We start from the raw sequence: 19,730 nt of genomic DNA, 5'->3' as shown, positions 1-19,730 counted from the left end.
TAACTACCTATGTCCTTCTTAACCTGCACAAACACCAGCTGACGATTGGGTGGGAAAAAAGATAATCCACGTTCAATAACAACCTCTGAGTGAAGGCATGGAGCTAGAGAAGGCCGCCTGCCACAAGGTAAGTGCTCTCCAGCTTCTGGACAAAGGCAAACAATAAGGTCATTAGCACCCTCTTGTCAAGCCAGGAAAGGAAGGTCTTCTCTTCGCCAAACACAGTCCAGTTATCATTTCATGGGCGGGTAGGTGTGTGCTTGGTCAGGGCTCTGAGTTACACCAAACAAAGGACCATATATGTGGAAAGCTTTAGTATTATGTTGAGTTTGCTGTAATCTGTTAATAGTTTTTTTTACCATAGCAGAGTGAAGCAATTCGAAGATTTTGGAGCCCTCTCTATAAAAGTTAGAGGTTTCATTTTTTAGGACAGTTTTGTGCAGGCACCTTCTTGTTTATCTTGCTGAAAAATCTAGCCTTCCTGGAAAACAAATGAAGGAGCTAAGGATAACAACGCTTTAGAGAAATATGCCACTCACCAAGGCTTGAATGGTGATAGGAAAAGGAAACTAAAGGACTTGCCTCTAGCTGTTCGTGTTTTGTGACGGAGAAATAAGGTTCTTCCAAAAAATAGAATATTATTTTCACTTTTCACCCAAGTGACAAGAGAGCAGTAGTATGGAGGAATTCCTACACATGCATGGGTAACTCCTAGCCCAAAGCTCTGACTCACCTGTGAACCATGTCCTTCCTTAATTAATACTAGCTGCTTAGCAGTCTCCACGTCTAACATGATACACTTTTCCCACTGTAGATCACAAAGAGGAGCTCAATGAACATGTACACAATGGTAGGGACTTAAACTTTGAAAATTGACTTCTTCTTCCTAAAGTTAATTGGTGTCTAGGTCATTGCTGGGATTTCAACTAGCTCCCAGTCACATTGCTCTGGTAGAGAAAGAGTCAAAGACAACATAGTGGCTTAGGGTATTGTCTCTTTAGGTCTGTCTATGACTGTCTAAAGGAGGCCAGATAACCTAAGGCACAACTAAACAAAAGAGCAGTGTTTATGTCCTTGCAGAATGCTTTTTGTGCTTTCTTTAAATGTGTGTGTCTGGTCATCTCAGGAAGGGACGTAGAAGCATGGGGTCTCGCTGCTGAGTCAGAAGTGGCAACAAGAGCAGAACCTCGCCATTTTAAAGACATTATGTATAAATATTATGACCCATTCTAATCTCGGTGGTCAGGGAAGGGGCGGTTGTTTCTCGATCAAAAGACAATCGTTCCTCTCCTAAGTACCAGATGTAAAGGAGACACTAACCACATCAACAGAAAGGCACATTAAAAAGCACACCATGACTACAGGTTCCAAGCCACACTGTGCTTCTCTATCTGAAAATGGAAGCGGTCTGCACAGGCCATGCAGCTCTGGGCACATCTGATTTGCAACTATTTTTGGAACCAATTTCTGGCTCTGCTACAAAGTGGAAAGAGGTTCCCACAGATGAAAATACTAAATATGGAAGTATTAGAGAGCAAATAATGTAGCCAGCTAACTGCATTGCAGTGCTTATGCAATATCTCAGAAATTTGCATAGGTCTCCTACTGGGTTTTATTCAGCTTTGGCAGTCAGTTCCCAGAATTATGTAGGCCTTTGCTAATGAAACATTACAACAATATATACACTTCTAAGATTTGAAAAGTGTAAAATAAATGATATTCGTAATAGCACAGTTCTGAAGTGAATAACAGGTGACTATTCTTAATAGTATATTGTTCTTTCGAAGCATTTTCTTTGGTCAGCTTTGTTGAGGAGTGGGTATACTATACACTTTTTGGTCTATGCTTACTACATCAATTGTTCTGAACTGTATGCTTAAGGTTTCGTTTTAAAGTACTGATATCCGCTAAGACACAATTATTTCTTTATTTGAATTGGTGATTGCAGGTGGTGGGCACTAGCACTCATTTTTGGGGACAGGGACTTATTTTTCATTATCAGAGCAACAGAAAGCAAGACATAAAAGGGAGAAGGGAAGAGGAAAAAAAACATAGGAATACAGCGACATGGACAGAAAGCAGCAATGAAACACAATCTGGAGGGGTGAGATAAAGAAACAGGAAGAATAGGCTGGTGGTAGAAAGATGCATGAGGATAATTCGAGATTAGGTAGCTTTGATATTCAGCAAGCCGACACTTTGCAATGCTGGTGGCTGACTTCTAAGACAAACTTTGGGACTATGCAATTATTTTTTGGGATAAATTAAGGATTGTGCATAATCAGAGTGAATACAACAAACGGCGAAAAAAAGACATGTTAATTGCTACTTACTTTTATGTATGGCTAATCTCTCCCGCAGCATTTTTCGCAGCAATTTTTCTCTTTGCTTTTCCTCTTTCTCTTCACTGGCCTCCTTGGGTTCATTGAGAGTCCCATAGATATCTGCAGCCTCTCTCGGGGTTAGATAATCGAGGCTGGTTGCACAGGCAATATAATGTCGCTTCCAGGCGCTGTATTCATTGTCTGGTGGGGCATAGGGCAGAAACCATCCAAACTTTGTGCATTTAGGAATCCATAGGCAATCCTTTAATACGGGTATAAAAGGAATCGAAATTAGTTATTGTTCAATATTTTCTTGCAGAAAATACACAGAAAACATATATTCCCCGCAACAATGTATAAACACAATAGCCATGTATCCTAAAAAGACAACATCATTTTCCCTAGACCATTCCATGGTCTTCTAGCCAAGGGTACAAATTCAGAAAGGGCTGTAACAAAAAGAGACTAACATGCATGTCATAAACTTCACCGATGTAGTAATGTTTTTAAAATACATTTAGGTACAAGTAGGATGATATATGTACTGCATAGATTAGGCTTGTAAGTGTAAGATATGCACATATATTCAGTACTAGAAGTTATTTTCAGTTCGGAAAATAAACCAGTCTCATAATGTTTCCACTTTTAATTTCGTTCCTCATGAACTACTCTGTTTCACTAGCTTACTCTTCCTACACACATTGTGTAAATACTGCATGGGTTAGTTGCACTTCCTCAACCATTTCAATATCAAGAGAGCTTTGGATGACAGTGCACTCTTAAAAAAACTCTTTTAACATAACATTACGCCAAGCCTTTCTACTGCCATTTTACCTAAAGCATGCACAACAGAAAAAACTAAAATAGCTTCAGTAGGTTGGGAAGGATGTTCAGTCATTACATAACAGGAACCCACACCAAGCCCAAGCATGCTCACCCTATTTCTCACACACGTCTCGTATGAATAAAATACTATAAAGATACAGCATGTCTTCCCTCCAATGCCACTTTAAAATATTCTGCAATGTCCGCAACCTATTTTCAAATATTTTTATGGCAACCTCTTTCCAGACTTAATAGTCCTTCCAATATCTAATGCGTAGCCACTCCTGCCCCCGATAGTGCCTCTTTTACCTCTAGAGGGTTTTGATATGTCTCGGTTAGCTGTGACTAGACCCATGGTTAGCAGTGTTCTAGCGCCTCTGGCCAAGTCGAAGTTTGCAACAAAACCCAAAAGAGACCGCTTAGGTCCCAAATCCAAATTCCTGACTAAATACATCTGAAGAAGGAAGACCAATCAAGGATAGCAACCTGAGCAGAAACTGCACAATATTTAAATGGCATACCTACTCCTGCTAGGACAGAGCAAGCCAAAGATTTGAGCGGGGATTCACACACAAAAAAGCCTCTCTCAAGCTATCAAAGCTGGATGAGCATCAGTTGGGTGAGACACTTTGGGTCGTGGTTCAGACTCAAGCCAGACAAATACCATGAACATGCGAAGATGTGTGACAAAGGTTTCGGTCTGTTGCTGCCCTGATAGAACAAGAGAAAGTCGGTTTGTTGTGTTACTTTTCTGTCCTTACCCCTCCATGCGATTCCAATACTTTTCTTGGATCTAAGACACCCGCATACTTTCTAGTTTACATAAGGAGGCATCCTCCTGGTCTTCTATAATTTATTTCCTCTCAAATAGCTTCAACTTTCAATATCAGTAGTGCATAACATTTTAAGTTACATAGTCCTGTGGAGATTTTAACACACGTTTAACACTTGTTCAGAGGTTTTACTGCTCTAAGCAGATGGTTAAATATGGGCCAGTACGTGGGGTGAGGGAGGGTGTTGGGGAAAGTAGGTGATAAAAGAGGAAGCTTTAAGCTTTTTAGCAGGGAAAGTGTTGAATGCTTTCCCCATTAGAAATACAAATTTCATTAAACTTGGCTGCCAGTGCCCTCCATGTGCATGAAAATTATTTTAAAATACAGTCATATGTTGACAGAGAAATGCTAATATACTACGTGCATTCAAATAAAACTTGGCTGCCAAAAGTCTCATGCAATTATTCCGGCCAGTAAAGCTGTCCGGGTTTTCCACATCTTGTAAACCTGAGTAAAGAAAATCGTATCAACTGACATGAAGAAAAAATTAACTCAAGAATACCATAATTTAGTTCAATCTGACTTCTAAACTGGCCAAGGGTGGTGAAAGGAGTCTTACTCTGCTTGCAATGTACCAGGTAGGCATCACCATGGCATAGATTTTGTATTTCAAAATTTGTACAATGGTTGTCCAGCTCTTCTGGGCCATCTGGTCCCAACCTTCTGAGCATTCCCCTTGCAAAGATATGCCCTGTAAAGTGCCTTTATCTGTATTATAATATGAAAGTACGGCAAGCTCTACCCGCCAGAAACAAAATCAGACCACTCCCTAACACCCTAAGGCTGATAGCATTTTTTTTGGGCAAGCCCTGCTGGAACCCTGGCCACTTGGTCACATGGTCTGAAATTAATATATTTGTTAGGTTTTTTTTCTGTGGAAGGAAGGCAGTCCCACCATACAAATGAGAAGCTCTGCGTCTCATTAAGCTTAGTTGAGTATGGTTGGGAGAGAAGGTTGAATCTCCTTCAGGCAGGAAAATTAATATAATAACCATAAGCTCATGATGAAGTGTTCATAGATGTAACTGACAAATCTTCGCAGAGATTTGTCCAGCAGGTTCTTAGATCGCTAGGAAGTCATCCAAAAAAAATCTGCCAAAAGTCTGACTTTATGGGCACCCAAACAACCCTTAGCAAAAGATCCTGCTTTGGCGCACACTATGATAGAGCACAAAAATATAAACCAGCCCACATGAACAACTATGAAAGGCTAAAGAGGGGCTTGATAGCCACTGAGTAAACACCAAAAATCAAAATCCTCCGGAGAAGATGAAGACCAATATGGTCACTATCCACAGGTAGAGGGCTCCAAACCTCAATACGCATTCTTAAACTATGAGAAGACAAATTCTGATAATAAGGAATCATCCACAGGCTTGAAGGAGTAACAAAAGAAAACCCATACATGGTTCTTAAGGGGGATAAAAGATGGTACCTGGTCATAAACATGTCTGCACAAACCACTTGTAAAAAGGGGTCAAGAGCTGCCTACTGAGCATAAATCTAAGGGGAGACCTTATTGCAAAGGGATGGCTGTTTGTGGATCCTTTTGTCCAGGCCTTTGAAAAAGTTTGCCGGTATTGGGTATATTGTTGACAGTAAGGGTCTGAACCACCAAATATAATCTGGTATGCCCTAAGTTGACTACAACTTCCGGATATATGTCTAAAGCTTTTACAGAGATGTTGGGGCAGAAGTCATCATTGAAGAGTGAAAACACCTAAAGATAGGAGAGATGCAGATTTATTTTTCTACTGAATGAAATTAAATACAAATTCAAAGTATTGATTATATTATCTTGAAGTGGAAACATGTTTCACTCGTAGTTTAGTCTGTAGGCCCCTCACTTTATCAAAGTATAATTGTTAGAATTGGGGGTCTCTGGTTGGCACAGGTAAGTACTTGTGCCAAGCAGGGTCCTTCTCCTCTAGTCAGGGCAAGGGAATTACCCTCTTAAAATAACCCCTGCTCACCCTCTAGGCGGCGTGGCGCGAGCAGTCAAGGCTAGTTCAGAGGCGATGTAAGTTAAGCATTTGTGACAACATACAGTAACCCTGTGACAACACTACAAATGGACACCACACAAGGTTTTATATAAAAAAATAAGTATACTTTATATAGAAGTATCAAAAGACCAATAAATGACAAAAAGAATCCACAGTAATATTAAATTTCAAGACATCTGATTAAAAAGGTGTAAATCAAAGTTCTGTGCGAGTCGGTAGCCTTGTCCGGCTACGGCGTGCGGAAAGAACACAGAGTCTAACAAATCCTCTAAAATGTCGACAGACTCAAACACAGTACCTTTTCCTTGAGGCGGCCGGCACGGATGTTAGAGCCGGTTCCGGGAATCGTTGTGGTGTACAAAAAGAAAGCGTTGCGGGTCACAGTGTCCCTTCCGTCGCGGTGCAGGCTACGGCTCGTTGACGGCATCGGTGACCTCAGAGCTGGCGTTGTTCGGGGCAGACGTTGCTCGTTGCGGTGCTTCCAGCTTTACAGTGCAGCATTCAAGCCGGAGTTCAGGAGCTGGCGTCGGTCAGTCGGGACAGCGGTGCGAGTCGGACGATGCGTCGCAAAGTGTGTGAGGCGGTGCCCAACTCCGGTGCGGTCACAGGATTGGAAGTCAGCAGCAGTGACACGTCGGTCAGAGCAGTTCGAGTTGGTGTAGCAAGGCGTTGCACATTGCGGTGTCCTTCCAGTCGCGGTGCAGGCTACAGCTCGTTGACGGCTTCGGGACGGAGTCGGTGAGCGCAGAGCTTGCGTTGTTCAAGGCGGACGTTGCTCAGTGCAGTGCCAACAGGACACCAGGCCGGTCGTGAGAGTCAGTCACAGCTCCCTGCCTCTGTAGCCACTGGAACAGCAGCAATTCACAAAGGCTGGTGAAGTCCACTGGTCCTGGGACTTCGGTCAGGGGGCAAACTCTCTTCCAAGCCCTTGTAGATCTTTTTAGCACAAGTTGAAAGCAAAGGTAAAATCCACAAACTCCTTTCTCCTCTCTAGGCAGCCAGGCAACCACTGCAGGCCAATCCCCCAAGCAGCACTTCAGCTTGGGAATAGTCTCTCCTCAGTTTCTTCAGGTTCCTTCTCCTCAGCAGAGGTTTCTTCTTGTCAGTTCCAGGAGTGATCTAATTTCTTGGGATCAGGGTCCCAATATTTATACCCCTAAATCCTTTGTTCTCTGAGAGGAGAGGGGCCTGTGCCCAGTCCAAACCAGTTCTGAAGCACTCTGTTTACCAGACTTCTCCTTTCCTTTCACAGTGCAGGGCAGGTCACATCAGATGCCCCACAGGAGGTGGAGCCAGCATTGTGGAAGGCAAGTACAGTCCTGGAGCACTTTGTTGACAGTCTTCCTTCTCTTCTTTCAGTGTGCAGGGCAGAGACATCAGACGCTCCACAGGGGGTGGAGCCAGCACTGTGGGGGGCAGACACAGCCCTATTCAGGCCCCAGATGCAACTCCTCCCTCCCAATTCGATGCAGATCTCCCTATTCACCACCGGGCTGCCCCAGCCTGTCTCCTGGAATTCCCCAGTCCTGTCACACACAAACCCAGACAAGGAATCCACAACCTAGCAGAGGCGGGCTCAAATAGTTAGGCAAGCAAATACCTACTTTCTAAAAGTGGTATTTGCAAACACAGAATATTAAAATAAACTTTACTAAAAGATGTAATTTATTATTCTGAGTCCAGGCATACTAAACTCGAATGTCTACCATGTTCTCTGGGTCTGCTAGGATTATAAAAATGTAACAATCCAGCAGCCCATTCTATCCTATGGGGAACTGGTAGTCTCTCAATAGTGAAAAACGAAAATGGCTGTAATTCACTATTAGGACATGCCACACACATCAGGGCTTGTCCTACCTTATACTTACAATGCACCCTGCCCTTGGGCCTACCATAGGGGTGACTAATATTAAGACAAGGGAAGGTTTAGGGACTGGCAAGTGGGTGCACTTGCCCAGTCAGCATGACAGTACCAGACTGCACGCAGGCTCTGCAATGGCAGACCTTAGACACACTTTACAAGGCTGCTTCTGTGGGTGGCACAACCAGTGCTGCAAGACCACTAGCAGCATTAGGATTTACACACCCTGGGCACACTCAGTGCACTGTACTAGGGTCTGACAAGTAAACCAAATATCCAATCATGGAACCCCTAATCAATACATCAATTTACAGTAGGGAGCACTCGCACTGTGGCACTGGACAGCAGTGGCACAGTGCCCAAAGCATCTAACACCAGAAAAACACATGAGGAAACAGCAAAAATGGAAGGGAGACCTACGCCAATGGTGCCAGGTCTAACAATAATCTATTAATCTAGTCATATTTATTGGCACTTTAAACCCATGTCGCTTTTGGTCTGGAAGAAAGTTTGGTTTTGTCGCTGGTTACTCCTGTTAGAATTCAGATGATGAGAAGAGTGAGGATCTAACAGATCCACAAACAGAAACAACTCATACAATTAATTGACTCCTTTACTGATTTGTGGGTCAATGTTCTAGCCTTAACGTTTTGAGCCCCAAGGCTTCTGGAAAGGTCAAATATAGTAAAGGTGAGGTTGCCCAGCCACTATCAGAACCAAGTACCCAGAGATACCAAAATGCCAGCAAAGCGGGGCATAGTTCTATAGGAATCCAGTAAAACCAGTAAGTCTAAAACCTACTTTATTTTATAACCTCACAGATGCAGATATTGCAGGGACACAATAAGTCTTGCTCCCTTCAGGTTGCAGACTTTCTCAGCAACCTCTTCTTGGTCAAGAAGAAAGACAAAGGAGAGGCATGACTGCGCTGCGAAGACTGTGGCAGCAGAATCCTCATGTTCCTGGTGGCAGAGACCTCCGAGAACATTTACTCCTCTGGATTTTGTCCAATGGGGGTCACAATGTAAGGAAGCACTTTGCTAGTTTGCCTACTAAAGTTGGAAGAAGCTGTTGGTGGTGAACTCACAAGGAACCTTAGTAGGCACTGGGCGGAGGTTGGGTGGAGAGACCAATAAAGGGCCAACGGGTTGGATGGAGGAAGCAGGAAGTGGATGTGTGGATGAAATAATTGGATCTGTATCCACAGCTTATAAAAGAAGGGCTAAATGAGGGTTCTAACAAGTTGTTTAGGAAGATGATCAGCCAAAAGGAAAATTTTTAAGTAATGTGGGTGGTAAGGGCAGGACCTGGGGAAAGAGTGACTGAGGGGAGGTGATATTGCACTCTGGAAGGCGGATCAAGACAAAGAGAGGCATGCACCACCAGCATAAGACCAAAGCAAGGAGAATGGATGGAGTCTATACATGCTCGAGTCATGCTGGAGCTCAAAGGATGACCAGGCCTGACTAAACTCCCACAGCGAAACTGGAGATACAGCACAGACCGTAGAAAAGACTAAGAGTTGTAAGGTGATTAAACACAAAGGCAATCAAAAAAACATAGAATCTTACTTTTCAAAGCTAGATGCAGGAAAGTAAATAGCAAGCTCACAAGCAATCGCTAAAGGAGGTACAATTTGCTTAGCAAAAGATGAACAACACTGCACAAAAGAGGATTTCAGATCGCTTGTCAGGACATGAGGAAAGAATGGAAGGCCATTCTGAAGCAGGAAATGGCTGACATGTGAAAACCCCTAACTGAAGGCATGACTACTCTCATATAAGACATTGACCAAGTGGGGCAGAGTGTAGTTGAGCTGGAAGACAGATTGGAAACTGACCCCATAGCAGAAGCAGCCATAAGAAATAGGGTTAAAGGTACTGAATAACAAATGGACATACTACAGCAGAAATGCAAATATTAGGAAAACCACTCCCGGCAAGATAATATCTGCATTACGAAAGTAGATGAAGGACGAGAGGGAGACTACATAGTGGGATATATTATGATGCTCTTTGATATCAACCTACTGTTAGCATTAGATGCAGAAAAAGGATTGAATGGGTGAGCTTTGCATTCCTTAGGAAAGTGATGGAAGGATATGGGTAGGGGAAGACTAGAATAAAGATGGTAATTGAGGCATACGTGAATCCAGGGGTTAGGCTACTTCTAAACCGGTTGTTCTCAAACAACATCAACAAGGCACGGCTGCCCACTGTCACCATTATTATTCGTACTGGTGATAGAAGCCTTTGCAGTGACTATAAGAAAGTAAAAAGTAACCAAGGAAATGGGCTTTGGGGACACCAACATAAGATCTCGTTACTTCTGGATGATGTACGATTATACAGAGCTGACCCTGTAGAGTCAATTCCGCATATATAGATACTGATGAATATATTTTTCAAGGTATCCAAACATAAGGTAAACCTCAACAAACTTATATTATTGCCTCTGGGATTCGATCTATCATCAACAGAGTTTATAAGGAATCAGACACACTTCTGGATTAATCACTTCTCCCTCAGAGATATGACTAATAATATCACCTCCAAATTAACAGTGCTCCATGCTCCCACCATAACTACCCTGATCAAGAAAATAAAGTACATGTCAAGGTGGATCAGTAGGTTAAGAATGACAAGGTACCCAAATTGCTATATGCATTCCTGACCCTATAAATAAGGATAAACAAATGTTTCTCATTCCTTACAAAAACTGCTTCTATTAGTTGTGTAGCACGGGAAGTCAACTAGAATTTTGATGAAAGTTTTGAAAGCTCCATAAGTGATCTATGGGATCCAGACATACAAAGGAATTATAAGGCAGCATAGTTAGGAATAACAGATAAGTGGTCAATGAAATACTGTACTAAACTATTGGTCCACATGAATTGAGCAGTGGGAGGGACAACACAGCAACACAGTGTAGTGTATCCTTGCAGTCAAAGCCCCCCCTTCCCCCCCCCAAAAAAAACATCCCAGGCCGGTGAGACCCTATTACAGCCATGTGACTAACACAACCCTGGGAGTATGGGATACACTGGGCCTTGGGAAAAGACTAGTTTTCATTTCTTCTGTAAGTCCCATCCACAAAAACACACATTTTACACTGGAGGAGGTAGTGGACCGGTTCAGGGAATGGGAGGAATGTGACTTTAGAGTGTTATTGGACCTACTTGATGGAAATTGAATCCGTACATTTGTAACCTTTATGAAAGAATTTGGTATTGGAAAAAACAAAAGATTACAATATTACAAAATGGGCTATTAGGCCCTCTACCCTATTAAAGAATGTGCAGCATTACACCCATCAATAAATTTATAAACACATTTCAACAATATTTAAAATTATAACATACCCCAAAAAACGGCAAAAAATTAAATACAAAACCAAGTAGGCTACAACCAAGGGAGAAGAATCAATAAATCAGTGTTGAACAAGCAATCGTTCATCAAAGTCATGACTAAATGGTACATGACACAAACTTTCTCCAATTTACCCTGATAGTAGTTGGTGGGGTTGCAGAGAAAAGGGTAAACCCAGTGCACATGTGTTTGGTGTGTTTCAAGATATCCATCTTTTGGAAGGTAGTACTAGCAGTGATTGGACAGATAGCAGGATTCCTGATATTGGAAACTAGAGGAAAACAACACCACCGATAATAGCTCACTAGAATTCCAAAATTTAGGAAAGGATCGAAATGAAAGGTTGTCCGGTCACCAGGTAAAAGACAGAGATAGTTTTACATATATTTGGCTACCAAGTCTTGCAATATATAGACAGAGAATTACAAAAGCTATATCCCCACTGAGACTTAGAGCATTGCACATGTTAGACTGGAATGGAACCTCATCACACCTTAAGGAACCACACAGGACACAGACTACACTCTGATCAAAGGAACAAGACAATCCTTGACAGTACTAAACCGACTCTGTCAAATGATCCTGATATCGCTACTAAGCAATACCAGGACTGGTTAGGTCATGCTACTAATGTACTGGTTCCTCTCAAATCAGTAACCAGAAACAGGAAGGCCCCCTCAGCTCCATGGTTTTCTGAGGAATTAAGGAAGCAGAAACAACTCTGCAGAAATAGGGAGAGGCACTGGAGAAAAAATTATGATGAAGAAAGTAAAAATCATTATAAGGAGATATTAGCTTAGTATAAATCCATGATTACAGGTGCTAAAAAGAAGTACTTTAATGAGCAAATAGAGAATGCAAAGAATACCAACAAGAAGCTCTACGACATCACCAAGCAGCTAGCAGGAAACGCCCCCGACCTTAACCCCCCCGTTTCTCAATCCTTTTGTGATGCACTAGCATTATTCTTTTTCACAAAAGTGAATGACATCTATTCAGCCTTCTCCTCCAATGCTAGTCATTGTATAAACATTGCACACCTTTCTTCTCCTAGCAGTGTATTTACTCAGTTTAGTGATATCACAGAGTCCCAAACCAGAGATATTGTAAGCACTATTAAATCTGGATCAGCTCTGGATCCAAACCCTTTCCCCGATCATGGACTCTTTGATTCCGGCTATCACACAAATTTGCAACTCCATGTTCAGCTCAGGAATCTATCCAAGCTTGTTAAAAAAAATCTCCTGAAGCCCCTCTTAAAAAAACCATGCCTAGACAAAGCGGAGTTGAAAAATTACAGGCCTATTGCCAATCTCCCATTTCTGGCAAAAGTTGTAGAAAAGGCAATGAATACCCAGTTAGCAGCTTTTATTGAGGAACATCACCAACTGGACGAGACCCAATTTGGGTTCCGCAAGTTCCATGGCACAGAGGCCGCCCTGATAAAGGCTGCTGATGACATTAGAGTCATCTGAGACCAAGGAAACTCAGCACTACTGGTGCTACTGGATCTCTCTGCAGCCTTCGACACGGTCGACCATCAGATTTTGGTCGACCGTGTCGTAAAAATGGGTATTCAAGGGACAGCCAAGAACCTACTGGCCTCTTTTCTGAACGATAGATCTCAGGCGGTGACACTGGGACCATTCCAATCGGCTAACTTGTCTCTGCCGTGTGGGGTACCACAAGGTTCATCCCTTAGTCTGACACTTTTTAATATCTATGTGTCGGACCTAGCTAAAATCATCAAAGCACACGGGATGAACCTTACCTCATACGCAGATGACACACAGCTGGTTCTGGCCATCAAAAATGATAGAGAAAAAGTAGCCGAGGGGTTCAAAGCAGGCATGTTGGCAATTGGACATTGGATGTCCGCAAACTCTCTAAAACTTAACTCCGAAAAAACGGAAGTGGTAACCTTTGGACAATTATCTCCAAGTTGGTCCCTCGCCTGGTGGTCAACTTCTTTTGGAACTTTGCCTAAACCGGCTTCTAAGGTCAGGAACCTGGGAGTTGTCTTCGATAACTACCTTAATTTTGTTGCCCATGCCAATCAGACTGCTGCCACAGCGTTCCATAAATTACAATTGGTAAAAAAAATTCTTCCTTTTCTACCGAAGAGTGTAGGCAAAACTTTGGTAAGATCTCTAGTCTTATCCTCGTTAGATTATTGCAATGGCCTATTTGCCAATGCCCAGATCAGGGTCATTAAGAAAATGCAGACCGTACAGAATGCGACGGCCAGACTTCTCTCTGGAATTCCCAGGCACAAACCCATAGCTGATACAATCAGAAGCTACCATTGGCTCCCTATTGGAAACCGTATTAAATTCAAGACACTATGCATAGTCTACAAATCATTGCACAAACAAGCACCTCAGTTCCTGAGAAAAAAACCTGTTAACACCGTATTGCCCCTCAAGACCACTCCGTTCCTCTACTCTTAACGAATTGGTGGTGCCCCGTACAAAGTCTGTCTCTTGGGGAGATCGCCGCTTTCTGGTTGCGGACCCAAAACTATGAAACACACTACCCCAGTCCAATAGGACCAGCCCCTCTCTCATGTCATTTCGAAAAAAACTGAAAACGTGGTTGTTTAATCAGTAATTGTCAGAAGCTCAGTAGTGGAGAAGTTTGCAGAAGTAACAGCCCCGAGACACCCACGGGCAATTGTTCGCACTTTATTAAATGTCATTAATAAATAAATAAATAAATAAATGCATTTCTTGTAGTCCGAGATACATCTTGCTCTTACATCAACCTCAAAGAGATAACATGGGAGGCGTTTGCAGCTTTGATGCTATTTATCTTTTAAGGTAGCGATCTCGTAATTATTTTAGCTTCTAACTCCCGAATCCTCGACTGTCCAGAGCTTGTGATGGAGCAGTCAGAGTTCAAATGTCAATGACGCTGAAGCTAAATTCATGTACCATAGTAACCAAACTATGCTTTACAAATAAAAGAAAAGGAGAACAAAGGATTTAGACATCAATCCCTCAATATGCTTTCTAATAGAACTCTAATTAGATTCTAATAGAATTGCAAATAGTTGTTAAGACGGGCTTGAAAGATACCTACCTGTCTAAACCAGTCTTTGGTCTACATGGCAGCATCTTTGGTTACATTTACAATTCTATGAGTGCATGGCTGTCTCATTCAGCCTCGTCACCCATGTTGCTTAAGAAATCTAATGAAGCAGATTGTAGATTACATGATGGTCAGAGGCATGCAACTGATATTCTATCACAATGAAATCCTTTGTCCAGGTGCAGCATAACAAGGTTCATCAGAGCTTGGTGGAGATAGCCATGAATCACCTGAAGGGCTTAGACTATTATCTACAGAACAAGTCAAACATGTCAGCCAGTGCAACAATAAATCAGTCCCAGACACTCAGCTGCTACTGAGATAAAACGCTAATATCAAATAGGAACTTCAGAGAACACTGGTGAGTGTGTACTTAAGATCTTTCAGGCAACTTGCATGGCTAGTAGTAGCAAGCTTTCTTCCTTCTTCCATCCAAGCTATTGTACCAGGCCCTCTACAGTAAAGATTCAGGCCAAGAGAGAATGTCCTGCACCTCTGATGTGTTTTAACGTATTGAGAGTGGTAGACCTCAAAGAGAAGGCACGACCAAGGCTATAATCGTGGCTAGATCACATGGAATAATAGCATGGAAAGGTTGTTTTTGGTTTGACCTCAGGCATGGTGACAGTCAGTTGCCAGCAGGCTAGGCCCTGGCGCCAGGCATGTAGAACTGTCCTCACATGAAGAAGGTGGTATGGCAAGGAGTTCGGTTTGCAGATAAAATGCCTGAAACTATTGGTCTGAATATTTACAGTAAAATGAGTCTTAAATTGACGGTCCACAACTAGGTGCTCAATTAATTCATCATACAGTACAGTAAGTGAGACACTCAGGCAGATCAGAACAGTGAGGTGGTTTTGGCGCATTTATTTAACAAAGATGAATGTGACCTGATCAATTATACATGTGCAGATTTTTAGCAATCAGCAAAGTAAAAGAAAGATCACCAGTCTCACATGTCCCTTTTGTAAACTGGGAGATCCACGCTGAATCAAATCTTCAAGTAGCTTAAGAACGGAATGACTAGTATGCTTGTGCTTGGCTTTCAATATAAAAAATCTAGCATCTTTTTCATATGTTCAGCATATGGGATTTACAAAATTATTAAATTTTGGCCAGAACATCTGAGACCGTTACTACATTTCCTAAATCATCAAGCTATCTTACACATGCTGGACTAAAAACATTCACAAGCTGATTTGCAATGTGCCTTTCTTTTCACAGTATGCAGTACGCCCGAATCGGACTCGAGTGAGAACCAGGAGACATTGATGACAGGCATCCGTGATAGAGGCCTGAATAACAGAGGACCTCAACACTTAAATACGCTTAAAATCACAAGACAAGGAGTACTATATATAAAAGAGTGTTGAAAGAAACAAGACATCACGGAGGAAATTGATTGTGTCATTGACGTGCACAGCAGATCTTGAACCAATAGAGGAATTGCATGAGGTCTGAAAGAGTGTATGAAGAGTATTGTGCAGACAATTGGTGTTTAAGGATAAGGCTTCCAACAACACAGAGCGCCACCCTGAAGAAGTCCCAAGTGAATAGGGACAAAACGCGTAGGCTGTTTATCTTGGATATATTCATCTTGTTTTTACTTAAAAATTATGTATACAAATTGATGAAAAGTAATCCGGAAGAATAATGAGTATTATATGATTGTTTGCTGTCAAGAGTTGTGTTATAAATTGGGTCACATACATTATGATGTGTAAGAGATCTTTTTAGACTCTTGTAAACATTTCTGGTTGTGCTCCTCACCTTGTTTGGTAGTATATTACATATCTTGGACCAATACTCTGTATCACTGGACATTCCCAAGCAGTATGGAAAAAGTGATGCCCCACACCTGAGGCAATGAGGGTCAAGGCTCCATTTAATTTTACTCCGTTATGGGCTGTAGTATACCCAGTTGAAGGACATGAGCTTAATCAGTCACAGTTCCTCCAGTCACTCCAGGGTGACTGCATCCTCCTCCCAATGTTCCCTTAATGCAGTCAAGGGGTCGGTGTTCAAAAGCATTTTGTACATCTTCTGGATCCCTTTCCGTCTGGGAGGATGGGTATGGGCAAGGGAGGGGGGGTTGGACATTCTGAACTCTGACATGAGCCTCTACAGGAATGCAGTCTGAGACTGCGAGTAGGTTGTCACTGTGTTGTTAAGTGCATGTTGTACTTGCCGCTAGTGGTAAAATTGTGACCTATGCATGCTGTATGTGTCTCTGAGGTACTTAGAGGTGCAAATTGAGTTGCTCTCCCATACGTCTCCTAGTTTGGAGTTTCCTATGTAATCCCAAGTCTGGAATCCTTCCAAGGTAGCTGTGTGTTTTAACCATGTGCCTGAACACAGATACGTTTCCCCAGTTAGTACCCCATGGCACTTAATCCACTTCAGCGCCCGATGCCAGCAGGCTATGACCGTCTCTGTCGCAGGGGGAAAGTGAGCATGTTTAGGTCATCCATACAGAAGGCTCAACATATTATGCTGCTTAAAGTGCAGGAATTCCAAAGCCACCACTGGGTCCCCATGTTCTACAAACAGCCAGTTGCTGATTGGAATGATTTGGCTGGCCCAGTAGTATAAGTGCATGTTAGCCAAACACAACCCACCGTCGTAGGGTCCTAGCACGCATTTGTGGAATGCAGATTGCGGTTTGACCGCTCTCCACAGGATTTTCACTATCTGCTGCCTGTAGATTTGGGAAGAGAGTAGGGGGTAGAGCTCAGGGATACTTTTTTCAAGTATAGAGCATCTGTGGGAGGGAAATCATCTTGAATAAGGCACCCCTACCCGTCACATTCAAGGGCAGGCATCCCACATATCCATGTCGCGCTTCACACAGGCAATCAGGAGTGTGACATGAAGTTTACACTTCTTGTGTTTATTGAAGAGATGGCAGGAAAACAGTTCCCTTTCAGGATCCTGACTGAGCTCATCTCCAGACAGTCCTATTTATTACATTGATCACTGACATAATATCGACTACAAAAATATAGGCATTTAAAATATCGATCTCAAAATATCGACTACAAAAATATCGAAGTCCTATCTACAAACAGGTAAGTACAAAAATATCGAATCAAAAATATCATTTAAAAATATGTACTTTATAAAAATATCGAATTTATTAAAATGAATGTAAAATGAAAAAAATATTAAAAATAAATAACTAAAATATACTTAAAAATACTTAAATAACCTTAAAATTATTAAATAATTAATTTAAGTTATAAAAAAATACAATTTTATTTGTTAAAACATATATATATATATATATATATATATATATATATATATATATATATATATTAACATATTATTATTAAAAAATATACAATATCATTACCGCAGCATAGCAAGGGTGTTAAAATTACTATTCCCACTCCAATGAGTGCAACAGTAGGGAAAGCGTTGGATAGCGTAGCGGTAAAAATTACTATTCCCACTCCATAGAATGCAACAGTAGGGAAAGCGTTGGATAGCGTAGGGGTAAAAATTACTATTCACACTCCAGTGAGTGCAACAGTAGGGAAAGCGTTGGATAGCGTAAGGGTAAAAATTACTATTCCCACTCCAGTGGGTGCAACAGTAGGGAAAGCGTTGGATAGCGTAGGGGTAAAAATTACTATTCCAACTCCAAAGAGTGCAACAGTAGGGAAAGCGTTGGATAGCGTAGGGGTAAAAATGACTATTCCCACTCCAAAGAGTGCAACAGTAGGGAAAGCGTTGGATAGCGTAGGGATAAAAATGACTATTCCCACTCCAGTGGGTGCAACAGTAGGGAAAGCGTTGGATAGCGTAGGGGTAAAAATTACTATTCCCACTCCAGTGAGTGCAACAGTAGGGAAAGTGTTGGATAGCGTAGAGGTAAAAATTACTATTCCCACTCCAGAGGGTGCAACAGTAGGGAAAGCATTGGATAGCGTAGGAGTAAAAATTACTATTCCCAATCCAGTGAGTGTAACAGTAGGGAAAGCGTTGGATAGCGTAGGGGTAAACATTACTATTCCCACTCTAAAGAGTGCAACAGTGGGGAAAGCGTTGGATAGCATAGGGGTTAAAATTACTATTCCCACTCCAAAGATTGCAACAGTAGGGAAAGCGTTGGATAGCGTAGGGGTAACAATTACTATTCCCTCTCCAGAGAGTGCAACAGTAGGGAAAGTAAATACTTCATATATTATTTAAAAATATATAAATTAATATCTATAAGAAATTAATTAAAAGTAATTACCAATTTAATATAATATAATAATTAATCAATTAAAATTACAAATTAAAATTAATTATTACAATTAGTTACCTATTAATACAAATGAATTGCAAATTAACAATTAATTAACAATTAAAAATTAATTAACAATTAATTCAAATTAAATACAATTAAATAAATTTAATTATTTCATTAATTATAAATAAATTACTTCCCACCCTATTCCCCTATAAACCCATAACCCGCTACAGAAAATAAATTAGTAAAATTAACATAATTAGCAATTAATCAATTAAATAAAATTATTTGGCAATTAAAATTTAATTACCCATAAAAAATTAATTAATTAATTAAAAATGAATACCAATAAATAAATTTACATATTTAATTAATTATAATTACATTACTTCCCACCCTATTCCCCTATAAACCCACAACCCGCTACAGAATTAAATTACGCAAAAATTAAAAAAACAAAATTCATTAATTAAAATAAATTATAACATAAATACACACTTTTCACACATATAATAACATAAAACACTATAAAAAATTCGATATTAAAAATTCGATAATTTTAATAACCTATATTATATACTTCGATATTTTAACTTTCTACATTTTTAACATTCGATATTACATTACTTACCTCAAAAACGATATTTTTGATGTCTATATTCTGTCCTTTCGATATTTTGTCCATTCTATATTTTAAACTCGATATTATGTCCATTCGATATTTTTTACTCAATATTTTGATTGTTTACCTTATTACATCTGTATCATTTCACTTGATGTAGATTCTTTCACTGATTCACATAAAGTTGCAATTGTAGCAATCATAGTCATTGATGTAGCAGGTTCAACTTGCTTGCATCACATCTGCATCAGTACTTGATGATTGGTGTAAAGCCGGAGACAAGACAGGCTTGTTAGTCCATGATTTCAATTTGGCTGTATTATTCTCGGGGTAATTCGCCAAGTAATGCTTCTTCTGATCGATCAAATCTTTTCTGTTTTTCTTCACACCAGGCATTACAGTTAGTGTGATTTCTACCCGTAAAACTTAAATAAGTGATCTGTAGGACGGTCTGAAGATTTTCTATCAGGTATCCTTTCCTGAACTAGCTCTCCACTTTTAGGAACCACTTGTCAACACCTAACTTTTCAGTGGCTGAGTCAGTCTTTTTGACATGCTTTA

At 41.0% G+C, this 19,730-nt stretch overlaps 1 protein-coding gene across 1 annotated transcript in view; it reads right to left on the bottom strand.

Annotated features, from left to right (window-relative positions):
- ECT2L (epithelial cell transforming 2 like) overlaps positions 1-19,730 on the bottom strand; it is a 566,170-nt gene that overhangs the window by 460,134 nt on the left and 86,306 nt on the right. The window contains exon 5 of the mRNA XM_086927539.1: positions 2,334-2,586. Within this exon, the coding sequence (XP_086783665.1) occupies positions 2,334-2,586 (253 nt within the window). The remainder of the gene's footprint in view (positions 1-2,333; positions 2,587-19,730) is intronic.

The sequence above is a fragment of the Lissotriton vulgaris genome, chromosome 6 (genome assembly GCF_964263255.1).
Source record: "Lissotriton vulgaris chromosome 6, aLisVul1.2, whole genome shotgun sequence".
In the NCBI taxonomy this organism is placed as follows: Eukaryota; Metazoa; Chordata; class Amphibia; order Caudata; family Salamandridae; genus Lissotriton; species Lissotriton vulgaris.
This window is presented reverse-complemented; position numbering and strand designations above follow the sequence as displayed.